Source organism: Lactuca sativa, chromosome 8 (genome assembly GCF_002870075.4).
Source record: "Lactuca sativa cultivar Salinas chromosome 8, Lsat_Salinas_v11, whole genome shotgun sequence".
Taxonomy (NCBI): Eukaryota; Viridiplantae; Streptophyta; class Magnoliopsida; order Asterales; family Asteraceae; genus Lactuca; species Lactuca sativa.
This window is the reverse complement of record NC_056630.2, coordinates 183659266-183684710: the sequence shown is the minus strand read 5'-3', so window position 1 is coordinate 183684710 and position 25445 is coordinate 183659266. Positions and strand designations below refer to the sequence as shown.

Genomic DNA, 25445 nt, shown 5'->3' with positions numbered 1-25445 from the left:
AGTTCCTGAAGAATCACCCCCTGTTTGGCCCCTTCGATGCTTTCACAGACGTTGTCCCAATCTCAACCCTTTTCAAATGTGCCTTCTCAGCCTATCGCCCACTCAATAACCCACAAGAAGTTCATCTTAACCTGATTAAAGATTCTTTGGTCATTCTGTCCAAAGAAAAGTTTCTTACTGCCATTAACCACCTTGTTCATCCCTCCATCAAGATTTTCACCCCATCCATGGCGGATATTACCTCTACACTTTACCAAATGGGATATCAGAAAAAGATTAAAGGCATTGGGGAATTCAACAAAACCCAACTGCCTGCGGTCTGGAAATTCATGTGTTATTTCGTCATCTGCAGTCTACCCGGCAGAACCGGAGGCACGGACAATATGAGACTTAAACTTCTAGAGCGGGTGTGGAGTATCTTCATAGGTCATGACGTAAACTACGGACAGATCCTATAGGAAGGATTTCTTCAATACATTCCCAAGGAGAGCCCAAGGGAGAACCCAACAGAACTCACTTTCGCAAGGTTCTGGTCCCTCTGCATTTCAGACCTTCATGCGGACGCAGGGATCAACATGGGCAGTGACATCAACTTCTTCGTCACCAAATATCTAAAAATGTACAATCCCTCATCTGATGAATCAATTTTTGGCCCAATTCGAAGACTTCCTATCCACATTCTTTCCACTCTTGGTCTTGAGACTACTGATGTCTCAGATCAAATTGAGGCTACAGAAGGTATTGACCCATACCTTCCTACCCCACCTCTTCAAAATCCATCAGCAATCATTAACCCTGAAGGCACCATAGTCCCTTCTTCCACTACTCTCTCCAACATTTCTCAATACCAAAGACGCAAGCGTAAAGTCTTTGCTCTTTATGGCCCCCGCAAGACCAAGAAACAAGGAACTCCTAAAAAGGATGCTTCCAAGCCTTCCAAGCCCTCCAAGAAAAGAAAAACTCAACTAGTAATCACTATCGTCGAACCAAGCAGACATGTCTTCAGCAGTGACTCTGATGACGATGATCTACCCATTGCAATCCTCAAGAAACGCAAAACCGATCTGTTAGGTGCTATTTGTGCACCTTTTTGCACACCTTTTAGTCCCATTTCATGCATCTATTTAGCATAATTGTTCTTCCTTTTTCTTGCATTTCATCATATTCATGTTAGTCTCTAGAACAACCTTATTTTCACACTTTCATGTCTTTTTCCAAGTAAACCGGAGCTTGGAATGCGATTTCGGAGGTGCCGGGAAGCATTGGTGAAGATTCCGGGATGATGGGGCGAAGAACAAAAAAGTCGGAAAAATCAAGTTTGGAATTGGAGTCAGAGAGGTACACGGGGCATGTTGAATTTATGCTGAAAAGTGGGCACGGGGCGTGTTTGACCAAGAAGAAGCTGTTGACCATGCTGAACACGGGCCGTGTCAGTTTAGTGCAAATCAACACAGGGCGTCTTGGCTGCTGAACACGACCCGTGTCAGTTTAGCCTATTTTAACACGGGCCGTGTTCGACCCAAAAACCAACTTTTGGCAGTTTTTCCTATCTTTCATATTACGGATTAAGGGTCATTTTTGCACACACACACAAAACATATCAGAGCACCATTGGAGAGGAGAATTCGAAGGTTTTTGCAAGGTTTTGTCCATTAATCATTTGGAAACATTAATTCTCGTTTTTGTAAGTTGTAATTACACTTAATTTCATCTTTTAGACTTGTGATCTTGTTCTAGCCATGTGTGGCTAGAACCCTAACTTCTCCCATTTCATGTTTTGACTTTTTGGTTGTGAATCAAATCATATGACCTGATGTTTGTGTTTAATTTCTATCTAGTGAAACCGATTTTACTTCAATCGAATGTTTGATTCTAATAGTGATTCTTATTGGCCATTTGAATTAGGGTTAGGTCATTCAAATTATTGATTTTTCAAAATTCGTAATTGTTTTTTGAATTAAACTAAGTAACAAGCATTAAATTGATTTCTTATGAATGAATTTAGTGTAAATCTTTTCACACATTCTTACGCTCCGGAGCTTGTAAGGAGTATTGGGTGTTGTTGGGAACATTCACAATAAGCTTAATGCAATCTTTCAATCTACTTCTAAGAGCTTGTTTAGATTAGGTTAGTAAGGTTAGGATTAATCAAAGAGCTTGTTTTGATTGATTAATGTGGTGAATGGAAAGTGTTAGAGCTTGTTAGCACTTTCAAGTACCAACTTAGATAGAATGAAACAAATGTCTTGTCATCTTTGATTCACATTGCTAGATTGTCATACATGGAGTTGGAGTCCTTACAAAATCTGAACTTAATTCATTAGTTTAATTGTTTACTCGTGTTTTAAATTGGTTTGATACATCATTACACTCAAACCCCCTCCCCCCTTATTTAATCTTTTGTGAACAAATACCTTACGCAAAGAGGTATGTACTAATTATCTCGTGTCTCGGTGGATCGACCATGCTTGCGTTGTACTACCTTTTAGTGCAATATAGTGGGATTCTTTTGGAGTATATCGTACCCCTTTATTTGTTGGGTTTGACATGCCTAACAAATTAGCGCTGTTGCCGGGGACATGGTGTTACTAATTGTTTATGCCTAGATTTTTGTGGGCATATACATCTCTATAAAAAAACAAAAAAAATAGAAAAAAAACAGAAAAAAAGTGTCGCTCAGAAATGAACACTCCTTACTTAGAAGACCAACTTTCTGAGCTAGCTCAATTAGTTATGATGATCAGAAATGACCAAAGTACGCAACCCACACCTATTCCTTGAGATTTTTGCACTCAAAATGGACATCATTCCACTATGTGTCCATATTTACAAGGAGAATGGGAAGAAGTGCAAGAAATAGGAAGCTACTATTGGACAAACCAATGGAGTTATGATCAACCTCAACATGATCAATGGTGGGAAAACAACCAAACTTGGGGAAACAACTAATGCCAAAACCCATACCAAACTTGATGAAATGACCAATACCAACCAACTCCACAATTCCAGCAACAATATCCTCCACCTCCTCAACAAACTGAAACTTTGAGCATGTCTTTGGAAGAAATTGTCAAAAGCATTGCTACTATTGCCCAAATCCTCCAAGAAACAACCAAAGCCAGCCTCAAAAGCTTAGAGCAACAAATTGCACAACTTACTCAATCTGTGAGTATACTGGAAGCTCAAGACAAATTACCATTTCAAACTGAAGAGGACACAAGGCATATCGTTTCTACCGTTACCTTGAACGATAGGAAATTTTTTGATGATACAAGATTGCAATTTGAAGAAGAGGAGGAAGAAGTAGAAGTGGAGAAGGTTGTCAAGGAAGAAGTAGAAATTAAGAATGTTGATATGGAATTTGTATAGGAGGTGTTGGAGGTTGACAAAAAAGAGGCTGATCCACCAATTACCAATGAGAAAATCCTTTCGCTGGTAGACCAAACACTAGAGCCGAAAACGATAAATTGTCAAAATCCTCAAAGGATATATATCGCGAGAAGGAAGAGACACAATCAGTCGTCAACTCTACCACCCTATCAAAGAAAGAAGAGTTGATTACCTTACTGGACAAGTACATGAAAGGGGTCGGCTGGACGATTGGTGTCATTAAGGGTCTAAGTCCAACATGGTTCCCACGCAAAAAGAAAGTCAAGTACAAGATAAGTGATCCATTGATGGAGATGGCGAAAAGTTTACTAATTTGGAGAGTCCCACATAATTAGATCAAAGGATATTCCGGGGCCAAGTCGAGCCAACGACTTAAAACAAGGGCGGCTAACCGGGAGGCAACCCGGGGGTATTTTTGTCTTTTCCTTCAAAACATTGTCGTTTCTTTGAAGTTTTTAGTTTTTAATGTTCCAAATGTGTTGCAACATGTTTTTATACCTAGAAAATGAATCTCAGGCTTCAAAAAAATATTTCACGGATAGCTTGGGGAAGATGAAGAGGAGGTTCTCACCACAATTGCAAGGCTCCAAGAACGATTCGGTAAATTCTTTCCATATCTTTAATCGTTCATATTTTTCTTTAAAATTCAATATGTGTGCACTTGTGACTGTTTTAGACTCTTACCCAACCCAACTACAATCCCCCACCACCTTCCGGTGATTAGATAGGTTGTTCCGCCCTCTCCAAGCATCGAAGACGATGCTTATCTTTAAGCTTGGGGAGGGGTAGAGTTGTACACTAGGTTCATTCATGCATTTTCAATATATATATATATATATATATATATATATATATATATATATATATATATATATATTAAAAATAATAATAATAATAATAAAGTTATTATTTCAAGTTTTTGCATTTTACCAATTTTTGCATTTCATATGCATGCATGCATTTTCAAAAAAAAAAACAAAAAAAAAATGTACGAGATGATGAAACTCTTTACATACAAGTGCTCCATGAAGTGGGAAAATGAAAAATCAAAATGAAAAAAAATACCGAAGCAACTGGATTGTTACCAGAAGTGTAGAATCAGCTGTCATAACTAGGGGACCCAAACACCGTAATTCGAGACCCTAGCCTTAGATAATAAAAAGAATTTATACTGAAACGTTTTTTGGGCGGTAATAACAGGTTTAGGATGACTTGCTTCTGAATGTATAAAAAGAATCTTTATCGACAACTTTGGGCTCGCAGAACACGGACCTATTTGTTGACACGCGTTACCCCCGCGGTAACAGAGAGCTTAAATATCAGATCCACACAGTCAAGAAAGAAGGAATGATATAACTGTCATATCTAGTACCCAAATCAGAATTTCACGTGCCAAAACGAAGAAATCTCAAGATATTCCAACAATGAAGATTGAAGAATCCATGTTCAAAACGAAGTACAAATCAAAGTTCAATCAAATCAAAAGCCAATTCAAAGTTAAATTTGGCGAATAAAGAACTATGTGATATGATACTTGTGGCTCTCGAAAAATTGAAAGCATAGGAGTTGGGCCCCTTCGGCTGGGCTCGCTGTTTCAGCGAAAGCTGATTCGCCGTGATGGGTTCTTAAGGATGCGTCGATTCTGATTCTTGGTCATCTAGTCTTAAGGACATGAGATCCGGACTATCTTATTTTTGCCCATAAAGCTTAGTAAGGTATAAAGTTTTAATATAACTAGGGTCGGATTATTGGGTTACACCGTTTCGGTCTTCCTCACCTTGCAAGTCTGTGATATGTGGAAGGAAGCAGGATGGTTGCCTAGGTGTTAATGATTGGATCCCCATTGGTGTAAGGTTTGATCGTATATGTCTATATTTATAAAAATAAATAAAAAGATTACTTGTGTTCTTAAATCTTTCGTTGGTTCAATTTTTGTTCCTTAAGTATCTTTTGTATATATGTTTCATTTTCATGGTTTTCATCGCATGCATTCATTCTTAACTTTTAGGATCTTTCTGTCCACATTTTTTCTATGTTTCTTTTTGCTATCTAGAAATCGTCCTGTTTGTCCGATTCTTGTTCTTTCTTGAGGACAAGAAAGGTCTAAGCTTGGTGAGATTTGTTAGGTCCTATTTATGCACCTTTTTGCACACCTTTTAGTCTCATTTCATACATCTATTTAGCATAATTGTTCTTCCTTTTTCTTGCATTTCATCATATTTATGTTAGTCTCTACAACAACCTTATTTGCACACTTTCATGTCTTTTTCCAGGTGAACCGGAGCTTGGAATGCGCTTTAGGAGGTGCCGGGAAGCATTGGTGAAGATTTCGGGATGATCGGGCGAAAAACGAAAAAGTTGGAAAAATCAAGTTTAGAATTGGAGTCAAAGAGGTACACGGGGCGTGTTGAATTTACACTGAAAAGTGGGCACAAGGCGTGTTTAACCAAGAAGAAGCTGTTGACCATGCTGAACACGAGCCGTGTCAGTTTAGTGCAAATCAACACAGGGAGTGTTGGCTGCTGAACACGACCCGTGTCAGTATAGCCTATTTTAACACGGGCCGTGTTCGACCCAAAAACCAATTTTTGGCAGCTTTTCCTATCTTTCATATTACGGGTTGAGGGCCATTTTTGCACACACACAACATATCAGAACACCATTGGAGAGGAGAATTCGAAGGTTTTTGCAAGGGTTTGTCCGTTAATCATTTGGAAACATTAATTCTCGTTTTTGTAAGTTGTAATTACACTTAATTTCATCTTTTAGACTTGTGATCTTGTTCTAGCCATGTGTGGCTAGAACCCTAACTTCTCCAATTTCATGTTTGGACTTTTTGGTTGTGAATCAAATCATATGACCTAATGTTTGTGATTAATTTCTATCTAGTGAAACTTATTTTACTTCAATCAAATGTTTAATTCTAATAATGATTCTTATTGGCCATTTGAATTAGGGTTAGGTCATTCAAGTTATTCATTTTGCAAAATCTGTAATTGTTTTGTGAATTCAACTAAGTAACAAGCATTAAATTGATTTCTTATGAATGAATTTAGTGTAAATCTTTTCACACATTCTTACGCTCCCGAGCTTGTGAGGAGTATTTGGTGTTGTTGGGAACATTCACAATAAGCTTAATGCAAACTTTCAATCTACTTCTAAGAGCTTGTTTAGATTAGGTTAGTAAGGTTAGGATTAACCAAAGAGCTTGTTTTGATTGATTAATGTGGTGAATGGAAAGCGTTAGAGCTTGTTAGCACTTTCAAGTACCAACTCAGATAGAATGAAACAAATGTCTTGTCATCTTTGATTCACATTGCTAGATTGTCATACATGGAATTGGAGTCCTTATAAAATCTGAACTTAATTCATTAGTTTAGTTGTTTACTCGTGTTTTAAATTGGTTTGCTACATCATTACACTCAACCCCCCCCCCCTTACTTAATCTTTTGTGAACAAATACCTTATGCAAAGAGGTATATACTAATTATCCCGTGTCTCTGTGGATCGACCCTGCTTGCCTTGTACTACCTTTTAGTGCAATATAGTGGGATTCTTTTGGACTATATTGTACCCCTTTATTTGTTGGGTTTGACACGCCTGACAAATTGGCGTCGTTGCCGAGGACACGGTGTTACTAATTGTTTATGCCTAGATTTTTGTGAGTAGGTACATCTCTATAAAAAAAGCAAAAAAATAGAAAAAAAGTGTCGCTCAGAAATGAATACTCCTTACATAGAAGACCAACTTTCTGAGCTAGCTCAGTTAGTTATGATGATTGGAAATGACCAAAATATGCAACCCACACCTATTCCTTGCGATTTTTGCACTTAAAATGGACATCATTCCACTATGTGTCCATATTTACATGGGGAATGGGAAGAAGTGCAAGAAATAGGAAGCTACAATTGGACAAACCAATGGAGTTATGATCAACCTCAACATGATCAATGGTGGGAAAACAACCAAGCTTGGGGAAACAACCAATGCCAAAACCCATACGAAGCTTGGAGAAATGACCGGACTGATACCTTAGCCTCTCAACAAGCTTCGGTAGTCCTTGGGATGGCCGCACATCAATTCGAAACAACCATCTTCTACCACTCAAACTCAGAAAGTGAGTCTGATTCACCTCATCATGGAGACTCTCCCCAGTTCAATCACAAGAGGATAATATTGGTTCTCGCCCTAAGGTCTCCAGGGCTTCCCGACTGCATTTCTTTCTCCCGAGGAGTTGAACTCCATCCTCTTGAACGTAACCCATACACTTCAAACACCTTCCCAACCGCATGGCACTTCTTCCGCCCATGCCAGAACTAAGCCGAGGCCAAACTTGATTACGGGTCAAGGAGACCAAGGAAGCTCAGGAAATCCTACTATGTTTACATCTATAACAGGTGGTTTAGGCACGGTGAGCACAAATGTGCAAGGATCCGTGGACCCGAAGGACACTTTGGTGCGATACAAATGATTTGACGGTGAAGATTCAAATGACTCTTGGTTGAACTATAATCCAGTAACTAAAGCCAACATTCATAAATATGTCGCTTTCCGTAGGGCATTCCAAGCACGCAAAGATCAACAATTCAACCAACAACAGCAAAAGGAACAAGAAATCCATGTTGTGGCTAAGTATTGGTCAGATGCCATTAACAATGCCCATACCGTAGCCACCATATTGAAAGTTCAAGACTGGATGTCTGAGATGGTTGAAACTCTCCACAAGACTTAGGAAGCAACTGCTGATCAAAATGCTTCCAAAGTTCCTCCCACCCCCACTGTCCAAGAATCACAAGATGAAGGACCCGAAATAGAAGTGAGCTCTGCTCCCACCTTCGGTCTTGATGATGATGATCTACAAGAGGAAAACAAACCCTCTCCATCTGATGATGACTTTCTGATGTTTGATGAAGAAGAAGAATCCAATGGCTCTCACCATTCAACTTCAAAGCCTAAAGAGAAGAAGAAAAAGAAGAAGAATGTTGTCACTAGGAATGAAGTTTTTAGCCTACAAGAAAAGATTGATCAAATCCTTGCTACGGTCAAGCCAACTCAACCGCAACCAGAAGATATCCCCGGACCGTAGTCATTAATCGAACGGATAGAACGCTTGGAAACTCATGAGAGATCACAAGGACTTCATGGCTACTGCAGAACGCCTCATCTCTGAGGTAACCACAATCCAGAAAGATCTTCAAGCAGCCATTGTGGATCAAGCCTCCCAATCTCAAAACCTGATTGTTGAGACTCATACTGCCTATGAGTCCACGATCTTAGTCCTTCAAGTTACAATCAACCGCCTGCAGCGATCCTTGTCCACAAATTTCCATGGCCCTGAAATCCTTCAACTCACCAAGGAAATTCACCAGCTACTCTTCAACCCCACCATCCCCAACAATCAACAACTGGCAGATGCCCTCAAAGCTCAATTCAAGAAGTTTTTGCCAAAGTTGATGGGCTTCAACAATGGCTTGAGGAAGCTCCTGGGTTGAATTCCTCAAGAAGTAGAAGTGAGAAGAAGTCCATCACTCCAATCACTCCATCTCACAACATCAAAGTCCCCCCATCATCATAGAAAAAATTCCTTCACCACAACCATCTCATCATACTCCACCTCATAACACTCCACCGCAAGAGGAGATCACTCTTGAGAAACCAGAGACTCCCCCTCACTTCAAAAATCCTGCGGAGCACATGTCATCTCCAAGTTCTAATGACTCTCCTGCCACCACCCAAAGGAAAAAAAGATTGGAAGGCAGCTAAACTTGTGGAGCTCATATGGAGAGAATGTGGTTTTGATACTATCATGGATGAATCCTTTATAAACTCTTGGATCAATCCTCACCGCAAACTGTTGGATGATGATTACAGACCTCACCTCACCTATGCTGAACCCCCTTCAGATGGCTACTGGGATGTCCCAATCTCTCCAAATGCCAGATACTTCACAGTATTTGAGCAATTTGACCGCAGCCTTCCAAACCCCAAAAGACTGCCAATGGAATTTGAGAGACTTAGTCTTTTTTATGCTAAGCATGCCTCTCCCATTGAGAATATATGGTCTAACGATAGACCATCTGCAGTCAAGAACTTCAAGATTCGGACTTTCAAGAAGGCTGACTTCATCGAGTACACTCTCACTAGAAGGGAACACGACTATGTCCGCACCCAAGCTGACTTCCCTTGCATTAAATTCGGAAGAAGTCTTTCTCATTGCAAAGGTGTTCCAGAACAAGTCGGAGAAGCACCCGAAGATGAAGACTGCACTTGAAAGGGCTAATACTTTTTTTGAAGGAAACGGTCTGTGATTTTACTAAAAGCGACGCAAACATCTACCACCATTGCCAAAAAAATTCAATCTGCCACCACTCGACCCTACACCAATGCCTACCGAAGGCTATGAAGAAAGATCCTTAGGTGCAACCAACTTCCCTGAACTTGGAGTCATTTTCAAAAGGAAAATTGATAATGTCAAATACTTCATTCCTATGACTGCCATGCATCGCCTCACCAGGAAGCAACTTGATATCTACCGAAACGTAGTTGAAAAATCGAAGCACACTACTGCGGAAGTCAAGTTCGAGATTTTAAGGAGAATCATCTGGTTGGAAAACATCAGGAAGTTTTGGTGGATCCTGATCATGTTCCTTAAACTTGATAGCTGAACAAAAGTTAAATAGGTCACTTAGAAGAAATTGTTGAATCATAAAAAGTGACCCTCTTGAACTTCAGCTACCGCAGTCGTCAAGCACCCGCAGTCAAGCTCCTTCATCAGCAACCGCATCCAAAGTCTCTACCTATCGCAGTTTCTTTACTGGATTACTTTACTTGACTTTTATTGTAATACTCTCTATGCCTTGCATGGCTACTCTTAGAGATGTAATCTAGTGTACTTCATGAGTCTCTATAAATAGAGCTCATTCTTTGTATTCAAAACACTTATGCATCTATTATTCTGAATATATATCTCTGAAGTTATCTTTTCTATCTCTCTTAATCATACTTCTTACTCTCACATAACCGATTACAATCTCTCCTTGGAGCAAGTCTTTTGTGACTTAATCACTTAGTTTGATCTCACTTATTAACTTGGCTTGAATGCATTCCTCGTTATGAATCAACTTATGTGTATACTTGATATAACAATTGTTGTCATTTCCATTTCTTCACTTTTCCGCAACTAACTCTCTAACCATCTAACTCTAAATATTATTGTTGAGCTTTTAGATCCTTCGAGATGAACTCAAAGTTTTTCTCTCAATAGACGTCCATGAACTGTTCTGCCATTTGTGCAAATAATCAATACATGTCTCACATGATTCTCCCTGGCCTAGTTAGGTTCTCATTGATGTGTCCGTTTTTGGTTATGGGCACTTGCCTAGTTCTGTAAGAGCTCTTAGGAACTTGCCCATTCAATTCCCTTTGAAGCGACCCCACTTATCTCTTACATAATTGATTATATCATAATCATTAAAAGCTAAAGCTTGATGATTTCCAACTTATCACCAACTACAATATGCTTAACCTGCATCATTGTTATTTATAGGAATGGGTTGGGGTTATCCCCCACAGTGATCCACGTATGTTATATGAAAGTAGGTTGTCCCATTGAACCTAGATCATAGGATCTCTGGTCAACTAGGTTGGGTTTTCCTTCGTAATAACTTATTTGTTCATGGGTTTTAATCCCATTCCTTTTGACGATTTTGCAACTAACTCCCTGTTTAACCCTTTGGTTAGCGGATCTGCAATGTTATCCTTGGACCTTATGTAGTCGATTGAGATAACTCCAGTTGAGAGTAGTTGTTGAATGGTGTTGTGTCTTCGATGGATGTGTCGAGACTTACCATTATACATAGCAGTTTGTGCCCGTCCAATTGCCGATTGACTATCGCAATGGATTGAGATTTTCGAAACTGGTTTAGGCCATCCTGGTATATCTTCCAAAAATTTTCATAGCCATTCAGCTTCTTCTCCACTTTTATCAATTGCTATAAATTTAGATTCCATGGTGGATCTAGCTATAAATGTTTCTTTTGAAGATTTCCATGATATAGCTCCACCTCTAAGTGTGAACAAAAACCCGCTGGTTGACTTGGAGTCTTTAATGTCAAATATCCAATTTGCATCACTATACCCTTCTATCACCTCAGGATATCTTGAATAGTGCAACCCATAATTGTGAGTGTATCTTAAGTATTGTAATAATCTTTTAATACTCTTCCAACGTTCATCACTTGGATTACTGATATATCTACTTAGTCTGCTTATTTCAAAAGCTAAGTCAGGTGTGGTACAACTCATAAGTTACATCAGACTAGCAATAATTGTTGCATACTCGACTTGTGCAACTCCTTAACCTCTGTTTTTACTTAGATGATGACTTGTATCAAATGGTGTCCTATCTACAATAGTATCACCGGAGTTGAACTTCTCAAGAATTTTATCCACATAATGGGTTTGATTTAATGTAAGTCCATTTGCAGTCGTTGTGATCTTCACACCAAGGATGACATCTGCCAAACCCATATCTTTCATGTCGAATCTTGCCTTTAGCATGTCCGTTGTTGATTAAACAATTTTATTGTTGCTACCAACAATAAGCATATCATCAACATAAAGGCACAAGATAACATAACCCTCACTTGTGTTTTTAACATAAACAACTTGTCACATTCATTAATCTTGTATCTATTTTCCATCATCACATGGTCAAACTTTTTATGCCATTTTTTGGGGCTTGTTTCAACCCATATAATGACTTCACTAGTTTGCAAACCCTTGATTCTTTTCCTGGGGCAACATACCCTTCTGGTTGTTCCATGTAGATTTCTTCTTCTAAATCCTCACTTAGAAAAGCTGTTTTAACATCCATTTGATGTACTTCATGATTTCTTATAGAAGCAATTGAAAGTACCAATCTAATGGATGTAATATGTGTGATAAGAGAGTACATATCAAAGCAATCAAGGCTACTTTTCTGTCTATAGCCTTTAATCACTAGTCTTGCCTTGTACTTGTCAATGGTTCTATCCGCTTTCATTTTCTTCTTGAAAATCCATTTATAGCCTAGTGGTTTGTAACCTTGAGGTAAATCCACTAGCTCCCATGTATGGTTTTGCAAGATGAAATCCATATCACTTTTAATTGACTCTTTTTATTGAGGTCCTTCTAAGGAGGTGACTGCCTGTTTGAAAGTTTGAGGCTCTCTTTCAACCATGTAAGTGTAGAAATCATCTCCAAATGACTACTCCACTCGTTGCCTTTTACATCTATTGGGCTCTGTTTCTTGCTCTATTTCTTCTTCATAAGAGGATTCTTTGTGCTTAATTAACTATGAAGCATTTGTCTCAACCTTGTGAAGACATGGAAACACACTCTCAAAGAACGATGCATTTCTTGACTCCGTTATTGTGCCTTTGAGAATTTCTGGAATTTTTGAGTCATGCACAAGAAATTTATACGTACTACTGTTTTGTGCATATCCAACAAATATGCAATCAACAATCTTGCGTCCTATCTTAACCACCTTGGGTGCAGGTACCACGACCTTTGCAAGGCACCCCCACACTCGAAGGTATTTATAGGATGGTTTTATACCTGACCATAACATCTATGGTGTTTTATCCGATTTCTTTCGAGGGACCTTATTTAAAAGGTAGCTAGTTGAAAGTATAGCTTTCCCTACATTGAGGGTTGCTGCCTAGAACTTAACAACATGGCATTCATCTTTTCTTTTAAGGTCCGATTTTTCCTTTCTGCCATACCATTTTGTTGTGGTGAATAAGGTGCAGTAAGCTCATGTATGATACCATGAGTTGCAAAAAATTCCTCAAACGGTGATACATATTCACCTCCATGATCACTTCTTAGTACTTTAATTTTCTTATTAAGTTGATTCTCAACTTCACTTTTATACACTTTAAACTTCTCTATAACCTCAGCTTTACTTTTAAGTAAATAGACATAGCATAATTTAGTGCAATCATCAATAACAGTGATAAAGTACTTATTTCCACCTTAAGATGGAACTGATTTCATGTCACACACATCGGTGTGAATTAATCCAAGTGGTTCGGTTGTCCTTAGAATGGACTTGAAAGATTGTCGTGTTTATTTGAATTCAACACAAGTGTTGCATCTGTATTTTGAGTCAATGTGAAAGTGTGGTATGTGATTGGGTTTATTAAACGACGAAGAGTATCAAAATTAACATGTCCTAATCGAGCATGCCATGTATTTGAAGACTCAAGCAAGTAAGGAGAAGTGTTATTCATTTCATTATCATTGTCACTTTGCTTAAGAGCCATTACACAAAGTTTGAACTGATCAATTTTTATGTACTCTAACATTCCTACGGTGCACATACAACCCTAATGCTTTGGATCTAAGTTTTCTCTAATTATACGTGCAACATTGTTTTTCCAAACCTTAAAGCCTAAACTAGCATGCAACGTAACATTTGAATCATAAAAAAGTTAGAAGATTACCTTGTGTAGTAGCTTGCTTGTCTTTGACCTTTAGGAGCCTAGCACCTCAAGTGCGATGCCTTAAATGTCTTATAACAAACCAAGAACAAGAGAATGGACTGGAGAGAGAGGTTTGGGAGATCAAAACCGGCTAGCTACAATACTAGTGTGCATGGGTGCCGATTTTAGGTGTTAGGGAGTTCTTTTATAGCTTAGGATTACAGCCATGCAAACCCTAATGACTCTTCATATTTCTTATTCTTTTGGGCTAAACCTTCTTGGAATTTCACGTAGGTTTAGTCCAACTCTAATCAACATGAGTCATGAATCCAACTATAAGTATTACTGATTTACTTAATCAGTCCCTGTATCTTTAATTAGTTTCTTTTGACCACTAAATTAATATCAAATGAATTCTTGGTCAATACTAATCAAATAATGTGATTTCTCAATTAATATATTATACTTATAATATATTAATAAATCACAATAACCTCTTCCTCAAGTATCCATCCTATCGAATTGTTCAAGAGTGTTACAACCCAAATGGACCATGCTATCATCGGGTCAAATACATACCAATTATAGTTATGGGCTTAGACACCTAATCCAACACTCTCCCACTAGGATAAGTCTAATAACTATAATCGTCAATGTAGCTTCAAAATCCGAGTAGCAATCGTAGCTCTATAAAAGGAAATGTCAAATCCTGACACGCCATTTAGATAATGGATCATATAATCCTCTGTTCTTCAAGATATCATGCGGACAAATACATGAAACATAGTCATACTTATTGTCCAACAGTTTGTTTCCCAAGTTCTGATTTTTTTGACATAGAACTTAATTGAACACATAAATTTAGTCCTGAAAGGGCTCGGAACATAAGTAAAAAAAAATCATCGAGGGGCCCAAGATATCGCTTTTAATCCTCTTAGGATAAAAGGAACATATAAACTTCGACTTATATGCTTGTACTAACTATTAGTTAAATCATACACAACAACATGTTTTATAACATCAAGTTACTGGTGTGTTTTCACACTATCAATGTACAACCAACTCATAATTGCCAACTCATATATCTTGGTTTGAAGATTATATGATATTATCACCTCACAATCACTTGTGATAAATTCCATGAAGTGATTCATGTGAGTGTGGGTTGATCTAATACTTAAATCTTATTTTCAAGAGTACTCATGAATGTTGTAGCAAACCTTTGAAATGTCTAACTCCTTAGACAATCTTACAAAACCCATTCATGACAGTCTACTTACATAACCTACTTCCAAAGTATGATCGACTGTGGATAATTTGAATAATCTTATTATTCTGGAAGTCAAAACATGCAAAATGAAACATTAGTAAATAATTGACACAAGATAGTAACTTTACTTATAAATAAAACTCCTTTTATTCAATCATCAAATGTCACTTACATTTTAGCTATTACAAGTTCCTAAATTATCTCTGTCAGTCTGAAAGCTAGTGTCACTATACCCTGTCACTCTTAAGTCATCACTCCCACCGAGGGTAAGGACCCAACCCTTAGCCCTCTACTAGTACTTAAGAATGTTCTTTACCGCCGTCCAGTGAGTCTTACCAGGGTTCCCTTAATATATGTTGACCATGCTCAAAGTAAAGGCCACATGAGAGCGAGTACATGCCATAGCATACATGATCGAGCCAACTGCAGAAGCATATGGTATTCAACTCATTTCTGCTATCTCAGCCTCTGTACTCAGACTCTGAGCCTTACTCAGTTTGGTATTGCTCTGGATTGGTAAGTCTCCTTTCTTGGAATTCTCCATGCTGAAACATTTCAAAAACTTGTCCAAGTAGGTGCTTTAACTAAGTACAATTAGTCTTTTACTCCTATTTCTCAAAATCCTTATCCCTAGAATCTTAGCAGCTTCTCCGAGGTCCTTCATAGCGAAACACTTCCCAAGCCAGGACTTAACATCCTAAAAGGATGGAATGTTGTTTCCTATGAGCAATATGTCATCCACATACAGCATGAGAAAGCTAACTATACTCCCACTAGCTTTGACATATACACAGGACTCATCCTCGCTTCTCAAAAAGCCAAACTCTTTGACTTTCTCATCGAAATAAAGATTCCATCTGCGAGATGCTTGTTTCAATCCATAAAGGGATTTCTCAAGCTTACATACTCTAATAGGGTATTTTGCATTGATAAAACCCTCTGGCTGATTCATGTAAACATCTTCAGCCAACTCCCCATTAAGGAAAGCGGTTTTGACATCCATTTGCCATATTTCATAATCATGAAATGCAGCTATGGCTAGCATAAACCTTATAGATTTAATCTTAACCACTAGTGAGAAGGTCTCATCATATTCAACTCCAGGAGTTTGAGTAAAGCCCTTCGCAACCAATCACACCTTATATGTGTGTACTTTCCCATCCATGTCGGTCTTCTTCTTGAAGATCCATTTGCACCCGATCATCTTACGGCCTGGTACATTGTCAACCAAGTTCCAAACTTAATTGTCATATATGGGCTGAATCTCACTGTCCATAGCCTCCTTCTATTTTCCAGACTCGGGGCCTGCCATGGCTTCCTTGTAGTTGTTAGGTTCATCCAAGTTTACCAGTGTACTATCACTGATAAATGTGTCACCTTCAGTAGTAATATGGAAACCATAAAACTCAGGTGCCTGTCTAGCTCTACTGGAATGCCTCAGAGGTATGGACTCGTCAATTGGTTCAACAGGAGTTTCCTCCTAGGGTTGAGCGCTAGTGTTTGAGGTTCCTTCATCGCTTAACTCTTGAAGCTCTTCATGGTCAATTTGCCTCCCATTGTCATCTTGGCATATGAGTTCTCTCTCGTGAAAGACTCTTCTCCTTGAAATAAAGACAACATTGTCACTCGGTTTATAGAAGAGATATCCAAAGGATTTATGTGGATAGTCGATGAAAATACAACGCTCACTTCGAGATTCAAGCTTGTCCTGAGTATCTTTTCTCACAAAAGCCTCGCAACCCCAATCCTTGATGTGTGCTAACGAGGGAACCTTCCTTATCCACATCTCATGAGGTGTTTTGGAAACCTTTTTAGTTGGGACTAGATTAAGGATATGGGCGGCAGTCTCTAAGGTATACACCTAGAATGAGATAGGTAACGAAGCTCGACTCATCATGGAACAAACCATGTCTAGCAAGGTTCGATTGCGCCTCTCAGCCACACCATTAAGCTGTGGTGTCCTAGGTGGCATCAATTGTGAAAGAATTGCACATTCCTTAAGATAGTCTTAGAACTCGATACTAAGATACTCTCCTCCTCAATCAGATCGGAGCATCTTTATCTTCCTGCCTAGCTGATTCTCCACTTCTTGTTTAAAATCTTTGAACTTTTCAAAAGTTTCTGACTTATGCTTGATTAAGTAAATATACCCATATCTACTATAATCATCAGTAAAAGTCACATAGAAGTGGTTAGCATCCCTTGTGGTGGATTTGAAGGGTCCACACACATCGGTGTGTATGAGATCCAACAAACCCTCACCCCTTTCACATGTACCAATGAAGGGTGACTTGGTTATCTTTCTAAGCAAACAAGATTCACAAGTGTCATCCAACTATAAGTCAAATGACTCCAACACTTCATCCTTTTGGAGTTGGGCTATGCACTTCTTGTTAACATGTCCAAGACGAAATTTCCATAAGCATGCTTTACCGAAAACATTGGACGACTCAATATGCAACACATTACTTCCTAAGTTATCTACAACAATCACAGTATTATATATACCATTATAATAAGCGTTAGTACTACCAATTTCATTATTACAGAAAAGGTAAAACCTTGTTTATACAAACTATGAAAGGAAATCATATTTCTCGCCATATCAGATGGTAGCAACAACTATTCGGTTCTAAATTTAACCCACTACTAAGAAATAAAGTATAAACTACAATCTTAGTGACAGGCGACTTTTTCCTATTCCCCATGATCAAGTTCATCTTCCCGTGCTCCACATCCCTACTTCTTTTTAGTCCCTGCAAATCAGAACAAATGTGAAAACCACATCCTGTATCCAGGACCGAAGAATTGGCATGTGATGAGTTATTAGACAGAATAGTATAAATACCTGTGAAGGAGGGTTTGATCTTCCCATCCTTTATGTCCTGCAAGTATTTGGGGCAACTTTGCTTCCAGTGCCCTTATTCATGAAAATGGAAACACTCTGCTTCCTTTGGGTTTGAGGAAGGTGTAGCAGGTCCATCTTTGGACCCACTAGAAGAGGATCCAACATGGGACTTTCCCTTGTGGCTCTTTGAGGAAGCTTTCCTCTTCTTTCCCTTCCCATTTGCAATTTCCAAGACGGGGGTAGCAGCAGTAGGAGTAGAAACTATAGATTTTCCTTTTAGACTACTTTTAGTAGTGCTTAAAAGGCCTTGAAGCTTGCTTAGAGTGACCTCCTCCTTGTTCATATGATAAGTCATACGAAACTGATCATAACAAGGAGGCAAAGAGTATAGAATAATATCTATGGCCAACTCTTCATTGAAGTTCTCATTCAACTTCAGCAAGCGGTCCACAAACCTTTGCATCTTTTCCAAGTGGGCCGTGATAGACTCTCCATCCTTCATTTTGGTAGTAATCATGGAGGCTATGATTTCATACCTTTCCTGCCAAGCACTTTGATGGTACCTTTCCATCAAATTCTAGTGCATTTCATAAGGCCAAAAGTCCTCATAGGACTTCTGAGGTTCATCAGTCATGGTAGAAATCATAATACATGACACTTTGGTTGCGTCCCTCTCATGGGCCTTGTATTCAGCAATCTGTTCGGGAGTAGCGGTAGATTCATCAATCTCCTTAAGCTCTTTGTCGAGAACATATTCTTTTTCCTCGTATCAAATGGCCATTTCGGATTTTTCGAATTCAATCACTGAAGTTTTATCCATCAAATATGACCCTCCCACATAAGTTAATGAGGGAGAAAAAGCCTGAAGGGTTTGGATTTGAAGCAGTGTTGGAATACATCTAAAAAGAAAGACAAAGTTTTGATTAGATAATGATCCTTACTATAGCACCCAAATGAAATATTAAGGCTAGGACCCAACACAATATTTTACAATTCGGAAGAGGGATGCCGTAATTCAATTGCAAAATATTTGAAGGTAGGTAAATGATGATTTACCGATTTCCACCATGAAAAACGAAATTGATTATTATGTTTTAAATGAATTGAAATTCCTAGATTCTTTTGAGATTCATCGAACTTTTCAATGGCATGTTTAAATCTCGATTATGCCCTTCAAGTTTGTGACTGGGATGCCGAGGATCACAAACATGGTGTGAATAACCATGCAAATTAGCTTGGTACACTTAATGTTACAAATCACCCAATCAATGTGTCGATTAACCACACACGCTCCATTGATCCATGATTAACATCTATATACTGTTTGCCACACATTGTCAGTCCCAAATTAGTGTGTCGATTAATCACACACGCTTCACTAACGACTTAACAAGGTGCAAAGTGAAATTTCATGGAATAGCACCATTTTCACATTTTTCCTAAAGTAACTAATATTGGAAATTTATAAAAGTTTAGTTACTTTAATAATTATCATTATACTTATTAATGAGAATTAATGTCATATCCTACCCATTCGGCTAACGACCATCCACCATTCAAGGAAGCGGTGAGTGAGAGTGGACACTCATTAAACCACCATTTTATAGGCAGTAGCCTTATACCCCCCCCCCCCCCCTCTTATAGACCGTCTTCGTGAATGAGACCTTCTAATGGTAAGACTGACTTGTCTTATATATATATATATATATATATATATATATATATATATATATATATATATATATATATATATATATATATATATATATATATATATATATATAAGTAGTAAACTTTAATATTATAATAGTATAAGGGTTGAATTTTAAACTTTTAAAATTCTAGGGTTTGGAATTAAAGTTTCATAAATGAGACTCTTCAAGTTCCAAAACTTGAGGGCAAGTTTTGTAACTTGTCAAAACTTTTGATTTCCATAACTTATGGATTTTAAAGTTCCATGAATGAGACCTTTCAAATTCCAAACTTGAGGACAAGTTATGAAACCTTTCAAGATCTCTTGAATACTATAACTTACAAGAGTTAATAGTTTCATGAATAAGGAGTTTTCATATTACATAACATGAGGACAAGTTATGGAACTTTTCAAGAAACACATAGAACAAATTTAACTAATCCAATTATCACATAATTCATCATTTACCAATTTGACCTAATTTGATTCATATTACAAGATAACTTCATATTTTACAAATAATTACTTTTTCTCAAAATCAAGTAATTATCATAAAATTTGACAAACTTCATGTTTTGGATGGGGATAAACATTACCATACTAGTAAAAACAAATTTTATGAACCAAAACAATTTGTGGTAATGATCATAATCCAAAACAGGCCAAAAACTCGAAAATTCTGCCATCTGATGAACCAACTCGTCGAGCAAGGATTTGGACTCGTCGAGTTTATGGAAAAACTCATCCAACTCGTCGATTCCATTTATGGACTCGTCGAGTTCATCAGGTGGTGGCCAGAAAAGTCATTTTTTCAACTTTGAAAATCAAACATTTGCATCAATATAATAGAAAACACCCATGGCTCTGATACCGCTGATGGGTTTTATGTACTCTAACATTCCTATGGTGCACATTCAACCCTAATTCTTGGGATCTAATTTGTCTCTAATTATACATTTAACATTGTCTTGCCAAAGCATAAATCCTAAACTAGCATGCAAGGTAACATTTGAATCATAAAAACAGTTAGAAGATTACCTTGTGTAGTAGTGTGCTTGTATTTGACCTTTAGGAGCCTAGAGCCTCAAGTGTGATGCCTCAAATATCTTATAACAAACCAAGAACAAGAGAATGGACTTGAGAGAGAGATTTGGGAGATCAAAATTGGCTAGCTACAATACTAGTGTGCATGGGTGCCGATTTTAGGTGTTAGGGACTTCTTTTATAGCTTAGGATTACAACCATGCAAACCCTAATGACTCTTCATATTTCTTGGTCTTTTGGGCTAAACCTTCTTGGACTTTCACATAGGTTTAGTCCAACTCTAATCAACATGAGTCATGAGTCCAACTAGAAGTATTAGTGATTACTTAATCAGTCCCTATATCTTTAATTAGTTTCTTTTGATCACTAAATTAATATCAAATTAATTCTTGATCAATACCAATTAAATAATGTGATTTCTCAATTAATATATTATACTTATAATATATTAATTGTTGGAATAGTGTCTAAGGCTGCAACTATATAAGACAAGTTTTTGACCCGGTTGAGCATGATCCTTTTGGGTTGCCTTCACCATAGCAACTTGACAGGATGATTTATAATGAGAGAAAGAATATTATTAATATATTATAAGAATAATATAAGGAATAATAATATTGTTATTTGATTAATATAAGTCATAAATTAATTTGGAATTAATTTGGTGACTTAAAGAGATTAATTAAATAAAGGGGTATAAACTGTCAATTGTTTGATAGTTGCACTTTGGGCTATATATCCTTTATGGATAAGGGGTGGACGATTTCTAGGGCTAAGGATAGCCATAAAATCGTCCAAGGCTTATCATGGAAAGGATTTGGATTGCTTAGGGCCTAAGTTATCCAATTAGGGTTTATGGGTGAAACCCTAGGAGCCTTACTAGTATAAATAGACCCCATGAGTTAAGGAAAACGGCACTTGTGCTTTAGAAAGAAACCTTGGCCGATTTCTATTCCCTCTCCTATATCCTAAATCATCTTCTTGCTAGTTGGTGTTTGTAAGCCATTAGAGGAGTGACAATTGTGACTCTAAAGCCTCAAGGACAACAAGATCAAGCAAGTGATTCAAGGTAAACTTCTAATCTTTGATTTCATATTGTTATTATTATTAGCCATTAGAAGTCTTGGATTCAATGTATGATCAATTAGAGAAACCTAGATCCAAGCATTAGGGTTGCATGTGCACATAGGGATGTTCATATGGCTAAAACCCATCAGTGGTATCAGAGCCTAGATTGGTTTCTATTGAATTCATACTTTGATTGCTTGTTTGTTGCTGAAAAAAATCGTTTTTCTGTCCTCTGGCTGAAGAACTCGGCGAGTCCCATGATGGTACTCGGCGAGTAGGCTCAACTCGGCGAGTCCATCTGGGTACTTGGCGAGTTCGAGCGTTAGAAGGAGGAAACTTTGGGATTTCTTGATGTTTATCTTTGAGATACTTGCCTTAATCATATTAGATCAATATAAATCCGATTTTATGATATATATGAGTATATTCTTGACCTAATTGAAGATATTTATCAATTAATTAAATATTTGTTTCCTTATGTGATAATTGATTAATTATTTTAATTAAATTGGTAAATTGTTTTGCAAGAAATCATTAAATAAATCAAATATGGATAATTATGGAATTAATTGTTAATTAAGATTATTTGTTATTTGATCCTATATGTTTTAAAAGTTTAAAACTTGCCCTCAAGTTTTGAAATTTATGTTTTGTGATTAAAAGTTTAATTTAGACAATTTAAATTTCAAACCCTAGAATTTTACAAGTTTAAAATCCAACCCTATACTAATATAATATTACAAGATTAATATATAATATATGTATAATTAAAATGCTAGTCTTACCGTTAGTAGGCCTCATTCACGAAGCCGGTCTATAAGGTGGGTATAAGGTTGCTGCCTATAAATTGGCGCTTAATGGGTGTACACTCACACCCACCGCTTGCTTGATCGGTGGAGGGTCGTTAGCCGAACAGGTAGGATATGGCAACCTCATCTCTTCATTAAAAGTATAATATGAAATACAAAGTAACTACATCTTTTCAAAATTTCCCAATCTTAGTTACTTTAGGAAAAGTGAATTGATGCAATCCCATGAAATTACACTTTGCACCCTTGCTAAGAAGTTAGTGGAGCGCGTGTGGTTTACCGGCACACTAATTGGTTCTAAGCAAAGGTGGCAAAGGGTGATTGATTGTTTATCATGGTTCGATGGAGCGTGTGTGGTTTACCGGCACATTAAAGTTAATCGTTACAATGAAGGCACCATGTAAATTTGCATGGTAATTCACACCCACTTTGTGATCCTCAGTATCCCAGTCACAAACGAGAGGGGCATATCGAGATTTAAACATGCCATTGAAAAGTTTCAATGAATCTCATCCAAACCTAGGAATTCTCAATACATTTAGAACTTAAAGTTATGTTTTGTGGTGGAGAATTAGTGAATCGTCATTCACTTACCTTCAAATTGTTTGCATGTTAGATTACGGCATCCCTTTTCTAATATGTAAATATTGTTGTTGGATCCTAGCCCTAATTTTTCTTATTGGGAGATAATTAGGGATTCATATTCTAATCTATCTTTGTCCTTTCTATTTGTAGATGTCAAACGCAAACAACGCTGCTGCTAGTTCATTCACATTGATGAGCCTTTGCCGAAAGGTCACTTTCGATGGGACGAACTTTAGCGAATGGATAAGGTACATTCGCACAATTGCTCGCTATGAGGACAAGGAGTATGTCCTCGATGAGAAGCTCGAGAAGATTAACCCTGAAATCGCTACTCCGGCTGAAATGACCGCTTTTGAAACTCACGAGCGTGATGCAACGAAGGTACATTGCATCATGATTGCCACCATGAATGCCGAATTCCAAAAGTCCTATGAGGACATGTATCCATGAGAAATGCACCAAGACTTGTTGGAGAGATACCACCAGAACGCGAGGCAAGAGCGTTATGAGATTTTCACAAACATGATTTCCGCTAAAATGGGTCATGAAGAATCTCTTGCCGTGCACCTGCAAAAGATGCAAAGGTCTGTCGATCGTCTTCGCAAGTTGAATGTTGACTTTGGGGAAGACTTGGCGATCGACATGGTGCTTCACTCTTTGCCTCCGTGTTACAATCAATTTAGGATGACCTACCACATGAACAAGGAAGAGGTCACCCTAAGCAAGCTCCAAGGTCTCCTTTGATGGGTTTTAGTCATAAGACATCCTATGTGCTCATACAAACCTTAATGCTTGGATCTAGGTTTCTATATTGTACATGCTTTCAATCTAAGACTATAAACCCTAATTCTAGCATATTTGAAATCAATATTAACATATAATTAGGTTTATGATATTACCTTGATTGTTATGTAGCAATAACAATCCCAATTCCTCCTTGAATTGACTTTGGAATGCTTAGAGTCACAAGTGTCACTCCTCTAATGGCTTACAAACACCAAGAGAAAATGGAGAAGGTATAAAGAGAGGTAGAAATTCGTCCTTAGATGCTCTAGGGATTAAGTACACGAAATCCTAAGGCCTTAGGGGTCTTTATATAGGGTTTGGATTAGGGTTTCAGTCCTTATCCTTTTCTAGTTACTTGCCCATCAAGCAACCATAAGATAAGCCTTGAAAATCTCTATCTCTTGGACCTTGAACGATTTTAAGGATATCCTTATCCTTGAATTCGTCCATCCTTTAACAAGGATAACCATTGCCCTATTTTGCAACTATCACATAATCACAATTCAGCCCCTCTAGTTTAATTAATTACATCTGATCACAAAATTAATTCTTAATTAATTATTGACCAATATTAATTAAACAAATATGATTTCTCCTTTAAGATATTACTCTTATAACATATTAATAAATCATAATAACCTCTCTCTTTATTTATTTCTCTAATCAAGTTGCTTTGGTGAAGGCAACCCAAAAGGACCATGCACCATCGGGTCAAGCACATACCAAAATAGTTATGGACTTAGACACTAATCCAACAGTCTCCCACTTGGATAAGTCTATCAACTATTTTGCGTATGACTTCAGATCCTGATCTGCAATCGTAGCTTTCCAAAGCCGCTGTGAACTCTGATCCTATCAGATACGCGCGTCCTTAGATAAGGGATCATATATTCCTCCATTCTAGATATCATATGAGATATGATTTCAAATCATTCTCTTCGTACTATATCTCGATTCCGATTTATGACGACCGACTAATTGAACAAATCAAATTAGCCCTAGCCCAGCCGAGCATTTACGTTTGTCATCACAAAATCATCGAGGGGCCCAAAGATACCGCTTTTATCCTACTTTGAATAAAAGGAATGGATAAACTTTGATACAATGCTTGCTTGTACTCACTAACCAAATCACACACAACAATATTTTTTATAACACCAAGTTACTAGTGCGTTTACATATTATCAATGTGCAACCGATTTGCAAGATACAACTCACACATCTCGGTTTCAAGAATATAAGATGTTATCGTCTCACCAATCACTCGTGATACAATTCACGGAGTGACCCAAGTGAGCGTGGGTTTAATCCAATGCTCAAATTCATATTCATAAGCACTCATGAACGTTGCAGCAAACATTTGCTTATGTCTAATGCTCTTTAGACAATCCACACACCAATTCACGACAGTCTTCATTCATATCTACTTCCAACATATGAACGACTGTGGCCCGTTTGAATAATTCGATTATTCTTAATAAAC

At 37.7% G+C, this 25445-nt stretch overlaps 1 protein-coding gene across 1 annotated transcript; it reads left to right on the top strand.

Moving 5' to 3' along the window:
- Window positions 1–575: 575 nt before the first annotated feature.
- Window positions 576–8476, top strand: LOC111913132 (uncharacterized). Its single transcript, XM_023908857.1, has 4 exons — window positions 576–1071; window positions 3182–3318; window positions 3370–3435; window positions 8123–8476. Exons 1-4 carry the CDS (start codon window positions 576–578, stop codon window positions 8474–8476), a joined length of 1053 nt encoding a protein of 350 aa, XP_023764625.1.
- Window positions 8477–25445: the final 16969 nt, after the last annotated feature.